General features: G+C 36.6%; 2 protein-coding genes across 2 annotated transcripts; one reads left to right on the top strand and one right to left on the bottom strand.

Moving 5' to 3' along the window:
* Positions 1 to 663: 663 nt before the first annotated feature.
* On the top strand, positions 664 to 5,751 carry kdm8 (lysine (K)-specific demethylase 8). Its single transcript, XM_053613235.1, has 7 exons — positions 664 to 1,615; positions 1,752 to 1,924; positions 3,410 to 3,542; positions 3,641 to 3,688; positions 4,854 to 5,000; positions 5,085 to 5,177; positions 5,321 to 5,751. Exons 1-7 carry the CDS (start codon positions 1,166 to 1,168, stop codon positions 5,483 to 5,485), a joined length of 1,209 nt encoding a protein of 402 aa, XP_053469210.1. The 5' UTR covers positions 664 to 1,165; the 3' UTR covers positions 5,486 to 5,751.
* Positions 5,752 to 6,826: 1,075 nt separating this feature from the next.
* Positions 6,827 to 16,078, bottom strand: nsmce1 (NSE1 homolog, SMC5-SMC6 complex component). Its single transcript, XM_053613233.1, has 8 exons — positions 15,940 to 16,078; positions 13,483 to 13,630; positions 13,258 to 13,379; positions 11,544 to 11,621; positions 11,224 to 11,370; positions 8,195 to 8,311; positions 7,624 to 7,750; positions 6,827 to 7,497 (listed from the first exon to the last, which is right to left on the bottom strand). Exons 2-8 carry the CDS (start codon positions 13,598 to 13,600, stop codon positions 7,400 to 7,402), a joined length of 807 nt encoding a protein of 268 aa, XP_053469208.1. The 5' UTR covers positions 13,601 to 13,630; positions 15,940 to 16,078; the 3' UTR covers positions 6,827 to 7,399.
* Positions 16,079 to 18,501: the final 2,423 nt, after the last annotated feature.

The raw sequence follows: 18,501 nt of genomic DNA, 5'->3' as shown, positions 1-18,501 counted from the left end.
ACAGATCTGCAACACATAATATTACCAATAAATGTCCTTTTCCAAATATTTTCTCTTCCTCTTCATCATTTCTTTTTGTTCTTCCTAGGTTTACATGGGATTACCACAAGGAGACAGAAGGCAATAAAATAAGTCATTACTTGCTAGTAATTCCATAACAGTTGTACAGCAAGCTTTGTTGGTTTAATAATACATGTTTACTCACAAACCAACAATAAACTATCAATTGAACATTTAAATAGATTTATCATTTCAGTAAAACAGCATCAACAACTTTGGAAATGTAAATATTTAATTCTGCTTAATAAATGCTCTGGCTTGTATATAATATGCATATGAATGTTTTTGAAAGGAAGCAAGGATGCTTGCAAGTAGTATATTTAAATGATTAGGCCTCCATATGGCATTCTATCAATCTGCAGATTGATTAACCTATAAATGTCATGTGGTATTTATTTAAATCCTGCAGAGTAAGAAACTCATTCCTTGTGCTGAAGGTTTTTTCCTGGATGCCTCAGAAAGCCCTAAATTAAATTAGAATCCACAGGTCATCTAAAAGGTAAATGACCATGTTCTCTTGTTGAAGAGAGGGAGGGGAGATTAACTGAGATCCTTTTCACCCAACTTCATGGTCCAATAGGCTGATGGGAATGGGGGCTAGTTAGTACATTGTTAGTATATATTAGTTTAAATGGGAAGTCATGAGTGGTATAGCGATAATCTCTCTAAAATAGGCTTAAGTCTCTTTAAGCGTAGTGAAAACAAAAAAAACGTAATAATAAAATATTCAAAATTGTTTCACAGTCTGGTTTTAACGGATATTAGTCATTGCAAAATAAAATGGCGGTAGGAACGCAGTGTACAGGTGAAGTTTCTATACGGACGTTGTTTGATGTAGCGCAGTAAGTCTATTCAAGAACGCATATCGAGAATTCTTCTCTTATTGATTTATTTTTTAAAATATATATATTTAACGAACGAAATTATTTCATGACTGTCTTTATGACTCGGGAGAGTTTTAAAAATGCGGTTTAGTGGGTGCCATGTCTCAATAATTGTTAGACGTGTGCGCGTTGTTTGTGTGTTACACACTCAGGACTCGTCCATGTGAACAGACCCCTCTCCTTTAATTTTTGCTTAAGTTTAAAATCCTGCAGCAGCAGTCATGGCTCACGTTTGGAGAGACGTGATGGCAGTGCTGCCTTCTTCTGAAACTGAGTCCCCCCTTGTGTTCGGTGAAGTAGTTGAACCAAGTGTGCTGGCCATGTTAGAGCTCTGCAGGAAAGAGCTGTACAGCTCATTAAACTCTTCTTGTATTGAAAAAGCCCAGGTTATTCTTGATTACTCCTGGGAGAAGCTCAACACAGGGACATGGCGAGATGTGGACAAGGAGTGGAGACGTGTTTACTCCTATGGCTGCTTGTTTAAAGCTGTAGGAACATGTCATGGAGAAACATCACAAGACAAGGTCCAGGATGCCATAAAGACATGTGACCTGGGTTTGCTAATGGGTGCCTCCATTATGGATAATGCTTTGCAGAGACTCATAGTGGTGCTGAAAAATAAAGTGATGGTTCCTAGCGAAGTAGAGGACAGTGAACAGCCCTGTCCAAAGGTGATCCTTTTATGAGTACGGTTCATGGAGGTTTCATGATCCATCCAACTTTCATGATGATGATCTTTCATATTTACTGGATTGGACAGTCCTCAGACAAAGCTATACACTCACCTCTGTTTTTCTATGTCAATAGAAACTTAGGAAAGAGTTTATCCTGAGGCCGATAATCAACCCCGCGCTGTCAGTACAGAGGGTTCGATGCCCAGCTCTGGAAAGTTTCCGATCAGAATTTCTGGAGCCCGAAATGCCAGTCATATTAGAGGGAATTATTGACCACTGGCCTGCCTTCAGAGAGCACACATGGAGGTACTAGTGCATATGAATTGTATAAGTGGAAATAAATACTTTAAGTGTGTGTGTGTATGAGTGTCCAGAGCAAACTTGAGTGTTAGAAAGGAAATTGAACTTAATAATAATATTATTATTATTATTATTATTTGAAATGTAAATCACAACAGTGTATGGTAAGGGTGTTTGGTTGTCCATAGACTGTCGTATTCCATACGCCTATTTTTCTGAAAGAATAAGTGACCGAATAGATCATATGTACTAACTGGTTAATATGTACTAATTATCCATAATTTTTTGTTTTTGTTTTTCCCTAACAAATGAATGACTTTTTTTATTATTTTATTTTTTATTGGTCTGACCCATAAAATGGTCAGACTTTGACAAATAGTTTAGCAAACTAGATGTTTCATGGCATATATATATATATATATATATATATATATATATATATATATATATATATATATATATATATATATATATATATATATATAAAATATTTTGGGTTTTTTTATATAAACATTATTTGTGTAACAAGTGCATGTTTTCAATATGTTTATGGATAAAATTCAGCCAAAACTACTCCAGATTTTAATCTCAGGGAACGGTAAATCTTTCAACAAGAATCATTATGTCATCCAGTGAAATATCTATACAGATGTAGACTACATAATATTGTTTTAGGAAATAAGCTTTCAAATTATATGATTCAATATGTTGAGATTTTAACACCGTATTTTTAACTTCTGCCTGAAAGATGGAAAATTAGAAAGGCAAAGTTATTCCTGAAACTGGGATTAACCTTTTATAAATATCAGTAGATAAATTTGCTTTTGTGTGCTGAGAAATTATTAAATTTATTAATGTAAATGGAAACTATCCAGTGATCTAACAAATAAGTAACTCACATTAACGCATTTTATCAATCTTTTAGTAAATTTGTGTGTAAATGACACAGCTCATTTGCATGTATTGACGCCCACAAAACTCCATACAAGGTCAATTGCTCAGCCAGCTAGGAGCACGAAATGAGCAATTGGGGTAAAACTTTGTTTGACTCACTTCTATGCCAATAAATATTATTTAATAATAAGCAAGCCCCATTTTGTTTTGTCATAATTCAATGAGTAATTTTTTTTGTTTTAATTTATGGGTTTGTGTTTATATTCTTTAATTAATGCCAATAGTAATTGACTGGCTTTCACAAAATGTTCTCGACGGTGCTCTTAGTCCTTGAGGATGTGTTTTTGATAGAGACTCCAAAGTAAGTCGCTCTGGATAATGGCATCTGCTAAACAAGCATTAAGTAAATAAGCAATTTAAACTCGACAGTATATTCCAGATATGAAAGTTCAGTAATCCAAGCAGACTATATGATTTGGAGTCGATCAAGTCGAGGTTTACGTTGCTCCTCTGACTCTGCATTGTTAAAATATTTGGGAAACCTGTTCTGAGTAATTCTGAGTGTTATGAACTGTTCTCTCATCACTTGTGTACAAGTATAGAGTACCTGCGAGCAGTAGCAGGCTGCCGGACTGTTCCTGTTGAGCTGGGATCCAGGTATACTGATGAAGAGTGGTCACAGAAGCTCCTTACAGTGAATCAGTTCATTGACCATTACATTATGGGCCAAGTATGATTATAACTGTATATATGCTATGATCGTGTTTAGGTGTGAATTCACTGAGGCTGGTTATAAAGCTGTTTCTGCATGTGTGTGTTTGTTTAAAGGGGGAGGCTACTACAGGATACTTGGCTCAGCATCAGCTTTTTGATCAGGTGATGTTCAGTTTTTGTGAAACGGCTTGTCATGGTCATGTACTTAATGTCATTACATATGTGTACTTAATTTACACAAGTAAATATATTCAATGAAAGACTGTCATTTTTACAGTCAGGTAAAATAAATATTTGGACATAAAAAAATTTTAGCTGTCCACCATAGTATATTGGAGATTAAATAAAGATTAATTAAATAAAGAATATGACCTCAAAGTGCAGACTTTCAGCTTTAATGTGAGGGTATTTGCATCCAAATCTGTTGAACAGTGTAGAAATTGGAGCACTTTATAAGTGCCCTCAAAGTCAACGATCAAGACTTCACCTGAGTAAATACAGAGGGTTTACCACAAGATGTAAACTATTGGTAAGCCTCAAAAACAGGAAGATCAGATTAGAGTTTGTCAAAAAGACCTAAAAAGGTGACAAAGATCAACTTGTAGCAGAATGATGGGAAGAGAAGAGTATGGTGAAGGGAAGGACCTGCTCATGATCTGAAGCGTACCATTTCATCTTACGGTGTGGGTGTGTACAGCTGCCAATGGCACTGGTTTCCTTGTATTTATTGAAGATACCAAAAGCCACAGGATGAATTTAAGTGTATAGATCATCTGCTCACATTCAGCCAAACGCTTTAAGACTCATTGGATGGTGCTTCACAGTGCAGATTGGACTTGAAGCATACTTTGAAAGCAACTCAAGACTTTTTTTCAGGCAAAAAAGTGGAATGTTCAGCATTGGCCAAAACACCCTAAGGACAAGCAGGAAGTGAAGACAGCTGTAATAAAGACCTGGCAGAGCATCACCAGGGAAGAACCCCAGTGTCTGGTGATGGCTATGTTTTCCAGACTTCAATCAGTCATTGACTGCATAGAATTTGCAACCGAGTACTACAAATTAAAGCTGAAAGTCTGCACTTTAAGCTAATATTCATTATTCAATTTTATCTCCAATATACTGTGATAGATAAACTAGAACTTTGTCAGAGTCCACATATTGATGAACCTGACTGTGTCTGGTGCTGTACAGTGCTGACATTCTGATGGAGTTGTCTGTAATATTTTGAAGACTTGTTAACACCATGGTATAGTTGGCCAGATCAGTTTGTTTTCTGTTTTCTTTCTTTATTAGAATAAAAAGCTTACAGTAATATTTGTTCTTCCAGGTGCCAGAGTTGAAAGAAGACATCCGTATCCCTGACTACTGTTGCCTTGGAGAGGGAGATGATGACATCACGATTAACGCTTGGTTTGGACCAGGAGGAACCATCTCTCCTCTGCATCAGGATCCCGAGCAAAACTTTTTGGCTCAGGTTAGTGACACATTGTCCTGATTTTTCTATAGTACACAATATTTGCAAACTCCTTGCTGTATTTCTTTCCCCGGTGAATAACAGGTGGTTGGGAGAAAGTACATTCGTCTGTATCGTCCTGAAGAAAGTGAAAATCTCTATCCACATCAATCTGAGCTTCTGCACAACACCAGTCAGGTATTTTTTATTTATTTATTTTTTTACCTCTAAATCCATTAATATCTAAAAACAACCTCATGTGAGCAGGCAGCATAAGATGATACCCTTACAACAAATTAATAATGTGCTGTTGATGATGATGCATGGTCTGTCTTGCCCAGGTGGATGTTGAAAATCCAGATGTGGTCCAGTTCCCAGACTTCCTCAATGCTTCCTATCAAGAGTGTGTGCTTGAGCCTGGTGATGTCCTGTTCATCCCCAAACAGCACTGGCATTACGTGCGCTCATTAGAGCTCAGCTTCTCTGTTAGCTTTTGGTGGTCGTGATATTAGCCCTACATAAATAAAAATTTAACATTATAAATAAATGTCATTTCTGCAGCTTTTAAATCTTATGGGTTATTTTACAAGTAAATAGTTTCTGATGGAATATTTTTTTAATCAGTAACTATTTACAGTTTTCTAAATATTGTGAAATAGGCAACAAAAGTCAAGTAGCTTCCTCCCCACCTCTTGAAGCAAATTCAAACTTTTAATTCATAATTTGAGATCAATTATCAAACAAATAGTACACATGTAAAAAACCTACAGTACTGTGATTTTTTTTTTTATATATATAATTTCTTGTTTATTTCCTGACTTATGCATTATTGTCAGTTAAATAAAGAAATTTCCAAATATTACTCTTTTTCCAACCAAGATGTTACAAAGAAATGTATGTCAGTAATAGACAATTTTTCAGAAAAACACACACAAAAATCTGGCTTCAATGAAAACAGAGTCAGAGTCTCCAGGAAAAACTGTGGCAGGTTCTCCAAAATGCTTAGAGAAGCTGGCAAAGGTTTGTCGAGCCAAATATTGACTTTGTTTAATTTAGTGCCGTTTACTGCTCTTTATAGATAACATTTAAGTTCATTATTTTTAACAGTAATCTATATACACTATGTCCAAAAATTTGTGGACACCTGACCATAATGTTTTGCTGTTATAATAAGCTCCACTCTTCTGGGAAGGCTTTCCAGTAGATTCTGGAGTGTGTTTGTGGGGATTTGTGTTCATTCAACTACAAGAGCTAGTGAGGTTAAGGTCAGACACTGATGATGTGAGGAGACTCCAGTTCATAGCAAAAGTGTTCAGTTGGGTTGAGGTCAGTGCTCTGTGCAGGATACTTGACTTCTTCCACAGTTTGGGGGAAGAACCTCATGGGTGTGATGGTCAGATGTCCACAAAATAAATGAAGACTGTACTGGAAGTGCCACAGTTATTACCCTTTTTTACTATTTAAAAAAATAAATAAATAAATTGCTCTAGCAGGCTGTTTTTACCTGAGACAAGATTACAGCAGAGCAGTTTAGGGTTAAAAGAGCCCAGGACTTGCTCAAGGACCCAACCATGGTAGCTTGGCAGTGTTTGGATTTGAGCTCACAACCTTAAAATCTATAGCTCAAAGCCTTAACCACTGATCCAGCACATTAAATTCAATTCAGTTGGTGAGTGTCATGCATGTTATGCCCACACAGAACTCCCTCTAACCATTTAGTGGCACTTGATTCCCCCATCATAGCTTTTTGTGGGTAGACCAAAAGAAAAAAAAGTTAAACCACATTACCTATTGCTTAGACCCTCAATAAACTCCTCAATTAAGAATTCTAACAATAATACTAAGTCTCATTTACTTATGTGGATGTTTTAAAATGGCACGGAGTGTCATTTTAATGTGTGAGACTGATGTTCCTTTATTTGTATCAGAAAGAACTACATACAGTACTAATGATGTACAGTATGTTCCTTATTGTTTACTACAGCCAGGTTACAACAATGTCCAACAAATAATCAGCTATGAAAATGTATTTGCATTGAAAATGCTTTAAACAATATACATTTGTCAAATATACATCAACATATATATTATAAAAAATATTAAACTGGGAAAATAATCAATGAACATTTGTATTTCTAATTATATTCCAGTGTATTTACTATTCTAAATATTTACTTTTCCATTCAGGATATTTTTCTTAAATACACCAAATTCTTTCAAAGTATATTTCACCTTCCCGACAGAATTTACATCTATTTATAGTTATTTCAGGATTCCATAATGCAATGAAAAAGCGCTTTTCCCTTTCCTCTTAACTGTACCGTGATACGAACCTTTTCTTTAAAAACATACAATCAGTTGAACTACATCACATTTAAATCTGCATTTCAACCCTGACATCAGGACGCAGTGAGTTGACTTTACGACCTCCTGGAGCGACGTGTGGCAGACGTGGAGGGTGTCGGAGCAGCCGCCTCTCTCGCAGATGAAGACTGGCTTTGTGATTCTGGCTGGATTTCTGACCGAGTAAAGTGACATGTACATTTACACAACGTTTCTTTGTGTTTTAGTTAACCATCTATTGAAATATCACTGGATCTGTGAATCAGTAAATTCATGCCAGCAGCATAATAAAGAATCTCACCTGGTATCTCATGAGCCCAGAAGTCACTGCAGGAAGGGCAATGTGGATCAATGCGTCCTTTAAAATATCTGGCCACGCAGTAATAATGCATCTTGATACCACACTCAGGGTTTTCACAGATTTGGCCCTGACGATATGAAGGATAAACTTGTTCACATGGATGTAAATACATAATTTTATAGTTTCACTGGCACTGAGAACAGATACCTTGATCAAATGATCTGCTATATGAGGTGTTTAGTTTTTTTTTTTAAATGTTATTTTAAAGGAACTGTCCACCCTGAAGCACAAATTAATGCTGTGTTCTTGATGCCTCCACGAAAGCATGTCTTTTGTTTGAATGAATGTTATTCAGGGTTGATTTTTCAACCTTTCAAGCAGAAACAAATAATTTCCAGTAAGTGTGTAGCGGTAGTACGTCTTTAAGCCATGTAATCTGAAAGACGTTCTGTTTATACCAAAAGTCCAGACATCTGGACTAACTGCTACTAACTTGTCATTTCATAATGATGTGGATGATTGAAAAGCTGCACAACATGCTCCCAGTAACTGTTTCTCATATTTTGCTCACCTGTAAGACGATGTTGTGGCACACGTGACACAGTCTGATTAGGTCCTGGTAAACTGTACGTATATACTGCTCCATCTCGATGATGCAGCGAGTGCTTAACGTGTATTCACCTTGTTTCTGGAAAAAAATGAATAATTTCAGTGTTCTTCAATTTGTTGTTACGCATGTGAAGTCATTGTACATCCCTCCATTTATCTGTCCATAAAAATGTCGGAAACTAATGTATTATTACTAAGAGTAATGTATTATTAATGTGAAGTTCTGAACCTGTTTGGTATAAAGCTTGAAAGCTGACAAAAGTATGAATTTCACATATTCACTATTCAAAATTACAGGTTATGGTAACCCTAAAATCTATCAAATATGGAGTTATATAACTTAATCCAAAGATGAAGCAGCCAGGATTACTAAGAAAAAGTTGACGCTTTCAGAGCGGTCAATCAAATAAAAAGGTTTTTATGTTGCGTATTAAAATAGCTAGTTTTCTAGAGTGATGTTAAACACTCGATGCTTAGTTAAAGCCCAGCGTCAACTATTTAGATAACTTTAAATATACAGTCCACTCTGAAAGTATTGGAACAGCAAGGCCAATTCTATTGTTTTCACTATACATTGAAGACATTTGGGTTTGAGATCACAAGATGAATGAGACGATAGATCAGAATTTCAGCTTTCATTTCCTGATATATACATCTAAACGTGTTAAACAACTTTGAACATGGCAATTTTGCTTGAACCCACCCATTTTTTTCAAGTGATCAAAAATATTGGAACATGTGACTGATAGGTGTTTCTTGCTGCCCAGGTGTGCCCTGTTAGACAGTTTAAACAATTAATAGCTCTGAAAGTCTACTCTGGGTTTCACCTGTGAAGACTGCATTTGTTGTTTAAAAGGTTCAATCAGCATGAAGAGCAGAGAGCTGTCTATGGGAGAAAAGTAAGCTATTTTGAAGCTGAGAAAAGAGGGAAAAATCCATCAGAGCCATTGCACAAACATTAGGCATAGCCAATACAACAATTTGCAATGTTCTGAAAAAGAAAGAAACCACTGGTTTACTGGGTAACAGACATTGAATGTGTCGACCAAGAAAAACAACAGTTGATGACAAACATTGTGAGAGCTGTGAAGAAATCACAATCCACCATTCGAAGATGACTTTGAGAGCAGAAATATGGAGGCCATACCATAAGATGCAAACCACCTCATCAACAGTACGAATCAGAAAGACATATTGGAATTCACAAAGAAATACAAAGATGAGCCACAAAAGTTTTAGAGCCTAGATTAACCTCAGCCAAAGTGTGGATTTAAAAAAAAAAAAAAGGATCTGCTCATGATCCAAAATATACAAGCATGGTGGAGGTAGTGTCAAGGCTTGCGCTTGCATGGCTGCTTCTGGAACAGGCTCAATCTTTATTGATGATGTAACTCGTGATTCTAGCAGCAGAATGAATTCAGAAGTTTACAGCTTTACAGTTTACATCTGTCTTCCAATTTACAATTAAATGCATCCAAATTAATCGTGAGGAACTTTATCGTTCAGCAAGACAGTGATCCAAAACATACTGCCAACTCAAAGGACTTAACCTAATTGAGCAGGATTTCACCTCCTAAAGAGGAGACTGAATGGAGAAACCCGCTGAAACAACCAACACCTGAAAGAAGCTGCAATAAAAGCCCTAAAAAGCATCACAAAAGAAGAAACCAACGGTTTGGCGATGTCAGGGAGTCACAGGCTTGATACGGTTATTGCGAGCAAAGGATATGCAACCAAATATTAAGTATCATTTACTTCAAAACTTCTGTTCCTATACTTTTGCTTGCCTGAAAAATTCAGGTGGTTTGATACATGTTTTATATTGTTTAACACATCTATATGTAAATACCAGGAAATAAAAGCTGAATCCTAAACCCTTGTCTCATATCCATGTTTTGATCTCAAACCTAAATGTCAAACAAATGATTTGTCCTTGCTGTCTGTATAGTTTCGGGCAGGGACTGTATTAACATGAACTTCCTGGAAACCCTGCCCATGGCCAAAATAGAAAAAAAAGATTTTGACTCAAACAGGTTAAACAGGTCTACACAAAGTGTCAAATGTACCACTGTATAATGTTAATTAGAAACTGATTTTTATTTTTTTGACTGGCTCTTGTGCTCAACAGACAAAATGTTGGCCATGTGAACAACTGATTTTAAAACCATTACACTGAGACATGCTGTTATGTTTTTTATCTTGGACATCCAGCTGAGTTTTCAGGATGGCTTCAGTTCCCAACTGTGCAGCTGATAATAATAATAATAATAATAATAATAATAATAATAACAATAACAACAACAACAACAACAACAACAACAACATTATACCCATCCCTCCTCTTCTTAAACTTGAAATGGTGGAAATGATCCTTTTCCTGTTGTTTTTTTCCTGTCGTGTATCATATTTTAAAATGGAAAATACAATACCACACAAGCCTGTTGCCAACAATATTAAATGTATACTTTGTATCTGTTTATAGATGCATGCATAATTATTATAGTTGAAACATTACAGTGACTAGGAACAGTCACGCCATCACTAGCCTCTCTTCTTTCTGTCTCTTGAATAAGATTTTTTATTTTTTTTAAATGCAGCTTGTCATGTTACAGAAATACCAGAAAGTGCAGTCATCTGTCCTGAAGATTCTTACTGAATCTTAACTCAACAACTCGCTGACACCTGAGAATAAATGTTAAATAATTGTCTCCTAACACAAAGCTTCACCTTATCGATATGAATGTTTTTCTTTGTTAAATAAAACGTTTTTTTTACCCATTTATTATTATTCTTAGGTTAGATTGAGAAGCGTCCACCGTACAAGTCCCTGTGAATGAGTTTTTACAATAGAAATGATAACGTATCAGAATGAACACCTTAATATAAACCTGGGAACTGAATTACATCTGACGTTACTGTCAGAGCCCTCACAGCGCTATGGTATAAAAGAATTTTAATTAATGTCAACACTAATCAAGTCATGAAATATACCTCATGTAACCATTTGTCCTGGACAAACTTATTCAGCACATGCTCGGTCTCTTTCTTTTTCATTTTCTTTGTCTGGAGACGATCAGCGCAATTCAGGAGATCAGTGGAAGAGGCAGTACCGCTCTCGGAGTCTAGAATTAGATCCATCTGAGTTAAAAGATATAATGACAATAGGTTATGTAGAAGCTTTCTTGAAGGTGTCATTTTGAAGAGAAAAAAGGTTTGGTGGAAGGAAATGCAAATGAAAAGAAAAATTCAGTGACTGTATTTGTTATTCTGAAAGCATGCTTTATGCAACGCTGCACAGCAAAATTATTTACCGTTTTCCTGAACAGTTCCAATTCATTATCAGCGTAATCAGAAGACATTCTCGTGATGTCTGTTTCGGCCATGTTTACCTGCATGACAAAAAAACAGTAGATGCCAAGTATGATGCATCAGCTTGAGTTGATTTCACAGCATAAATATGCACAATTAAACATATAGTCGCGTGAAAAAATAAGGACACCCCATGGAAATTGTTGCCGCTTTTTTTTTTTGACATTTGGGCAAGCAAACATTTGATCCTCTTTGAAACAGTGCCTATTAATAAAGTTGATACACTCTCAAATGACACACAAAATTTACATTTTGTAGTAATGTTCACAATTTAAATTAACAAAAAACAGACCAGTCACATGGGAAAAGTAAGCACACCCCTGCATTTATCACACCACCAAATTAGAATCAGGTGTTGAAGATTGGGTGATTAGAACCTGCTTAAGGAATGCAGGTGAAACCTGTCTTATTTATATCCCTAACATGCCTAGTGTATGGTGTTCCCTTTGTTATTGAGGTGTGTGGTGTCATCATGCCAAGATCTAAAGAGTTCTGTAAGGCCTTCAGAAAAAAGGTTGTGGATGCCTATGAGTATGGAAAGGGATTTAAAGAGATCTCCAAATTATTTGAAATAAATCATTCCACTGTAAGGAAAATTATCTACAAATGGCACAGATTTCAAACGACTGCCAACTTGTCCAGGACCGGCCGTCCCAGTAAATTCAGCCCAAGAGCAGTCCGTGTGACACAAAAAGAAGTCTCAAAGAACCTCAAAATTTCATCACTGATTCTGCTGGTAAGTCTTGCAACTGTTGGTGTCAAAGTACATGCTTCTACAATCAGAAAGAGATTGCACAAATTTGACCTGCATGGGAGTTGTGCCAGGAAAAAGCCTTGGTAAGACTACAGTTTGCCAATGAGCATATAGGGAAAGACCAGGGCTTTTGAAATAATGTGCTCTGGACAGACGAATCAAAGATAGAGTTATTTGGCCACAGTAACAGCAGACATGGTTGGTACAGACCAAAGACAGCTTTTCAGGAGAAGCACCTCATACCAACTGTGAAGCAAGCTGGTGGAAATGTTATGGTTTGGGGTTGCTTTGCTGCCTCGGGGACTGGACAGCTTGCATTCATAATGTGCATTCATAATGTGAGGCCATCTGTCTGAAAGTTGAAATTGAACCGAAAGTGGATCTTTCAACAGGATAATGATCCTGAGCACACTAGCAAATCCATCAAAGAACTGCTCAAGAAGAAGAAATGGATGATTATGGAATGGCCTAATCAAAGCCTGGATTTGAATCCCACTGAAATGTCGGGGGGATCTGAACCGGGCAGTACATGTAAGAAAACCCTCAAATATCTTGCAAATGGAAGAATATTGCATGTAAGCATGGTCAAAAATGACAAGCCGATATCAGAGAGAGACGTGGAAGTACAAGGAACAAGAAGTTATTTCTGCTAAAGGTGGCAATACTAACTTCTGAGTCCAAGGGTGTACTTACTTTTTTAAAATATCACGTCTATTGATATTTCTGTTGAATAAATGATTGAAAAAGCTAATTTTCCTTGTGGCTTTGATCAAATATATCATCAAGTTCATTAATAGGCACTCTTTCAAAGATGATTAAATGTTTGGTTGTCCAAATGTCAAAAAAAAGGTCAACAATTTCCATAGAGCGCATTTATTTTTTCACATGACTGTATTACTGACCAAGGCGTAGTGCTGTGCTCCGTCCTCTTCTGACGTGCCTTTTCTAATGTGCATGAACATGGGCTGAAGATGAGTATTGATCACGTCGATGAATTCCTCCAACCGATCTGGTGAAAAATGTGCTACAGAGCATACGACACAAAAATAAACCGTGTTCAAGTTTGTTTTTAAGAAAAAATAAAATAAAGATGGTATACATTTCACCACAGTCAATAACTTACACACCTCCATGAGTCTCACAACAATGGCGATGAAGTGCCTTGGCCTGAACACTACTGATTATACCGTTAGTCATCATGGTCTGTAAGAACCGCTTATGACTGTCACCCATAGGTCGGGACATTCTGCTGGATTTGCTCCTCTATGAAGATAACTAGATAAAAAGGAAAAAAGAGGTAGTAGAATCAGTGCACGGCATAATAAAGCAGAGGTTGCTAAAATAAAAAATAAAAAAAGGCAAAAGTAGTAGGATGTTTCATTCTGTTTACTTCTTTACATGGCTCTACAACACACACCACATACAGTTGCAATCAAAATGATTCAACCCCCATTGCAAATCAGGTTTATTGTAAAAATTGACAGAGTTTGAGATGTTTGCAATGAATAAATCAAACAAAAGCAATTGAAATAGTTCAACACAATGAATGCTTCAAGTGGTTTCCCTAAATTCAACTGAAAATGCAACTTATAATGACTTCTCCAGTTTCAAAATTATTCAACCCCCTGAATAAACTCTCACAACAGCACAAATATACACAACAGATGTTCAAGGGCTTCATTAGTTGCACCAGGTGTGCTTGAGCTGGAACACATGAAATACCTGAACTGGCTAGGAGCAGAAAATTCATGAAATAGCAGGATGGGGTAAAAATACATGAAATAGCTGGATAGGGCAGAAAAAGGAAGCGATCAACGGTTGCAACCAGATTTCTGAGAAGGTAGGTTGTGAAAAACCCTCAAGTGACTGCAAAAGACCTGCAGCAAGACTTTGTGGTAACAGGCACTGACGTTTCAGTGAGCACAGTAAGGCACATGCTAAACGCAGAAGGTTTCCATGCCAGAACTCCAAGACATATACCACTACTGACCCAAAAGCACAAGAAAAGTCAGCTCAAAATCATATAAATAAGCCACGGAAGTTTTGTTTTCATTCTGTTCTGTGGAGCGAGGAACTTTTTGGCACAATGGATCAGCAGTATGTCCGGAGGAAGAAGAATGAAGAAAGAACACACTGTCCACAGTCAAGCATGGTGGTGGCTCAGTGATGCTCTGGGGCTGCTTTGCATCCTCTGGCACTGGAAACCTGCAGCATGTGGAAGGCAAGATGGATTCACTGAAGTATTAGGTCTGTGAGGAAGCTGAAGCTTGGGCGTCATTGGACCTTCCAACAGGACAATCATCCTAAGCATACCTCAAATTCCACCAAGGCTTGGTTGCAGAAGTACTCTTGAAAGATTCTACAGGGCCATCACGTTCACCTGACTTGAACCCCATAGAAAATCTCTGGTGGGATTTGAAGAAGGCGGTTACAGCACACAAACCCAAGAATATTACTGAACTGGTTATGTGTCTGGCAATGCATCTCGTTTGCAGCAGGTCATAACAGCAAAAGGGTGAACTATTATTAAGTACTAAAGATGCTTGCCATGAAGGGGTTCAATAATTTTGAAACTGGAGAAGTCATTCTAAGTTGCATTTTCAGTTGAATTTGGGGAACCACTTGAAGCATTCATTGTGTTGAACTATTTCAATTGCTTTTGTTTGATTTGTTCACTGCAAACAGCTGAAAGTCTGTAAATTTTTACAATAAACCTGATGTGCAATGGGGGTTGAATCATTTTGATTGCAACTGTACCTAAAAGTTTGTGGTCACTTGACCATCACACCCAATCCAGATTTATTCCTCTCTTTGCTGTTATAACCTCCCCGGTCATTTTAGCCGACTTTGGAACTCTGTTTACCGCCTCAGGCGACGCTACAGATCTCGCCATGTTTCAAATGATTTTTTTCGATCTAATTCTTTTTGGAGAATTTATAGACTGATTTATTCATTTTTAAGATATGATGAACAATGTAGTACGTTTTGTGTACAACATTAAATCTTTGTTTGTAGCATTTCTTATTTATTTCGTTTTATACTAAATAAATTTTAAAAAGTAGTCTTTTCAGTCAAACGTTTTCTTCATTAATATCAAAATATTCTCAGAATCGAATATTCAGAGGGTGTGAGTACTTATGCAAGGTATGTATGTTCACCTTTTCATTTATAACTATACCCAAGCTTTTTCTTAATCTCCCACTTGCAATAAATTGCTTGTTTGACACAAAAACAATGAAGGATGCAAACTTTTACACTCAGCTGAACTGTTAGCTCACATCATACAGGCTTTATCACTCATTTAACTCTAACTACACTGCAGTGTTTCCATTGAAACAGCAGTGAGTAATGCTAAATTATAACTAGTTAGTTGTTTTCAGACTCCAGTGGAGGTACAAGGAGTTAAACCTGACATTATACCGACCACTCAGGAGTAAAGGCTATAAGCTGTAACACTTTCTACTGTAGCTAGTCCAAGCTAGCTCGCTGTTTTGCAGCCATAATATCCTGGCCATCTAGAAAACTGTTCAGTTACTATGCATGTAAATAGGTAAATAAAGTAAGCAGCCTGTCACTTTACTTACAGCAGAAATGTATAACGTCGCATCCAATGTTTTCAATCTACCGCCTGCTAACACACGGCCTGAATTTAAAATGGCTTCCTTAGCAAACACAGGGATCCCTACATAGTGTGTACAAACCGCTAATTTGTTTCCTATGTAGTGACCCTATCTAGGAAGTACGGACCCGTTTGGGATGAAGTCACATATAAGTTGAAAATAACTACTTCCGGTTTAGCTTCCCGTCCACAAATGCCGTTTAAATGAATTTTAAATCATCGGTTATATTATTAATTATTCATTAAGTTTCAGCACAAGTGGAAATATACTTTTGTTCTTTTTTAGGTAAATTTATCTACATGAAATTTTGCTGGTGGTCCAACAACAGAGCTGTGAAATATTTGTATACACACTATATGGCCAAAAGTATGTCCATCACACTTGCACGTGCTGTTTGAACATCTCATTCCATTTGCTGTTATAATAAGCTCCACTTTTCTGGGAAGGCTTTCCACTAGATTTTGGAGCGTGGCTGTGGTGATTTGTGTTAATTCGGTTTGTGCACAGGGGCATTGTCATGCTGGAAAATATTTGGGCCCCTTAATTCCAGTGAAGGAAAATTGTAAAGCTACAGCACACAAAGACAGGTTTTTAGTCGCTTGTCAGACGTATGTTGCTGACATTAAAAAAATAATAATAAAGGGATCATCTTTAATCACTCCCCCAGAATAATCTCTAATCACACCCCTAAAATAATCTCTAATCACACCCATATAATAATCTATAATCACATGTCCAGAATAATCTGTATTCAAACCTCAAGAATAATCCATACTCACATTTCCAGAATAATCATTAATCACACCCACAGATTAATTTCTAATCACACCCATAAAATAATCTTCAATCACACCCCTAAAATAATCTCTAATCATATCTCCAGAATAATCTCTAATCACACCCGTCATAGAATAATCTCGTAGCATTCCCTTGAGAATAATCTCTTATCATCCTTTACCATTGAAATTACTCTAATGACCTAAGTGAAATGAACTAATGAAAAGTTTCCTTCTATTTGATGCAAAATTGAACATTGATCCTATTTGACCCGTGCCATAACATTTAATATATATGCCTTTACTTTTAGCCCTCCATCAATTTATTAACATTGTACATAGTACTAATAATATAATAGAGTTTATATTTTATCAGGTGTAATCCTTCTGGACCCAGAAGAACTTGGAGCCAAGTCAAAATGAAACACAAAAAAGATAATATTTCATAAATTTCCTAAATTGTAATCTACCTAATTGCCCCAATCTTCTATAATAACTTTTCTCTCTTTCTATATAGCCACAGGAAGAAGGCAGAGGCCCGTGAAATGGGTGGGGGACCACCAGCACCTTAAGTTTCCAGTGCTTTAAGTGATTTTTCCATAAAAAATCAAGATGACAATAAACACTGACACGGTCTTAAAAAGGAATTTTAAAATGACTCTTTATTGGCTGTGTTTCACTTGTGTATTATGCATGTTTATTTTATTTTACTGCATATGATGTGTACAGTAATATTAATTGTAGTGCCCCTACTAGATGTTCCTTATGTCTTTGTATATTAGTTGTATTTGTTTGAGAATGTACATTGAGCATCTGATTTCATTTTCTTACAGTTGCTGATGGACACATTGTATTAATTGACCTTCCTGTAACAGCACGTCCTGCCACAGTTGTAAATGATTATTGTCTTCAGGTATTGTTTCTGTTTGCTAGACCAAACACCATTAGTAATTTGCACTGTAGGATGAAGATGAACAGACCACCGCTGCTGTGACAGAGATACAAAATGAAGATGCTGGGCAACCCACACAGGTATAACATATAATGCATTCCCTTTTTTAAAGATGTGTGATCCCTTTTTCGTTGTTTATTGTGGCTGGGGATTCCTTTACAGAGGAGGGTCCATCTACCTCCACACAGAATATTGGCAGTGTAAAGAAAATTGTTTGCAGTTGTCCTGATTAAAAACATTTGGTCTGTGTATGTATTACAGACATTTATGATATCAATCATATTGAATTATCCATCTGTCTTCCTAGCTGCCTGCAAAGGAACTGTACGTATAAGGGCCATCTTCAAATGCAAATGAGACAAAGTGACATGGAGATGGACCTTCTACAACTTCAAATGGAGGAAAAAAGGTGAACATAAAAAAAGGCCAGGCTTGAAACTGAATTGCTGAAACACTGACTAACGGTAGGCAAAGTATTTGCCTAGTGATGATTATTCTATCATTTATTGTTGAACGTTAAAGCAATAAATACAAATGTTTTTTGTTTTTTTTCAATTACAGGAAATAAAGAAACAACCACACTCGACCGTTTACTTTGTGTATTAGTCTTTTAATTAGAAGTGATTTTGGCAGATCACGTCTCGTACCACCCTGCCATCTCTTTAGTCCACTGGGTTAACCGGGGGTTCCTCTTGATCATCTTCATAAAGAACAGGGGGCCTCAAAATATTCTGGTATTGTGTACAGACCCTCACACCTTTTAGATTTTCGATATTTAATAAAATAAACTATCAAATC

Source organism: Ictalurus furcatus, chromosome 24 (genome assembly GCF_023375685.1).
Source record: "Ictalurus furcatus strain D&B chromosome 24, Billie_1.0, whole genome shotgun sequence".
In the NCBI taxonomy this organism is placed as follows: Eukaryota; Metazoa; Chordata; class Actinopteri; order Siluriformes; family Ictaluridae; genus Ictalurus; species Ictalurus furcatus.
Note: the sequence above shows the minus strand (reverse complement) of the source record. Positions and strands in the feature narration are given on the sequence as shown.

Bases quoted from the DNA above. Each gene is read 5' to 3' on its own strand.
- kdm8 (XM_053613235.1), top strand. From the start codon at position 1,166: ATGGCTCACGTTTGGAGAGACGTGATGGCAGTGCTGCCTTCTTCTGAA. The intron at 1,616-1,751 runs GTGATCCTTTTA...CTATGTCAATAG, and splicing joins GTGAACAGCCCTGTCCAAAG to AAACTTAGGAAAGAGTTTAT. The intron at 3,543-3,640 runs GTATGATTATAA...GTTTGTTTAAAG, and splicing joins ACCATTACATTATGGGCCAA to GGGGAGGCTACTACAGGATA.
- nsmce1 (XM_053613233.1), bottom strand. From the start codon at position 13,600: ATGTCCCGACCTATGGGTGACAGTCATAAGCGGTTCTTACAGACCATG. The intron at 11,622-13,257 runs GTCAGTAATACA...TTTGTCATGCAG, and splicing joins GAGCACAGCACTACGCCTTG to GTAAACATGGCCGAAACAGA. The intron at 11,371-11,543 runs GTAAATAATTTT...CTTTTAACTCAG, and splicing joins TGGAACTGTTCAGGAAAACG to ATGGATCTAATTCTAGACTC.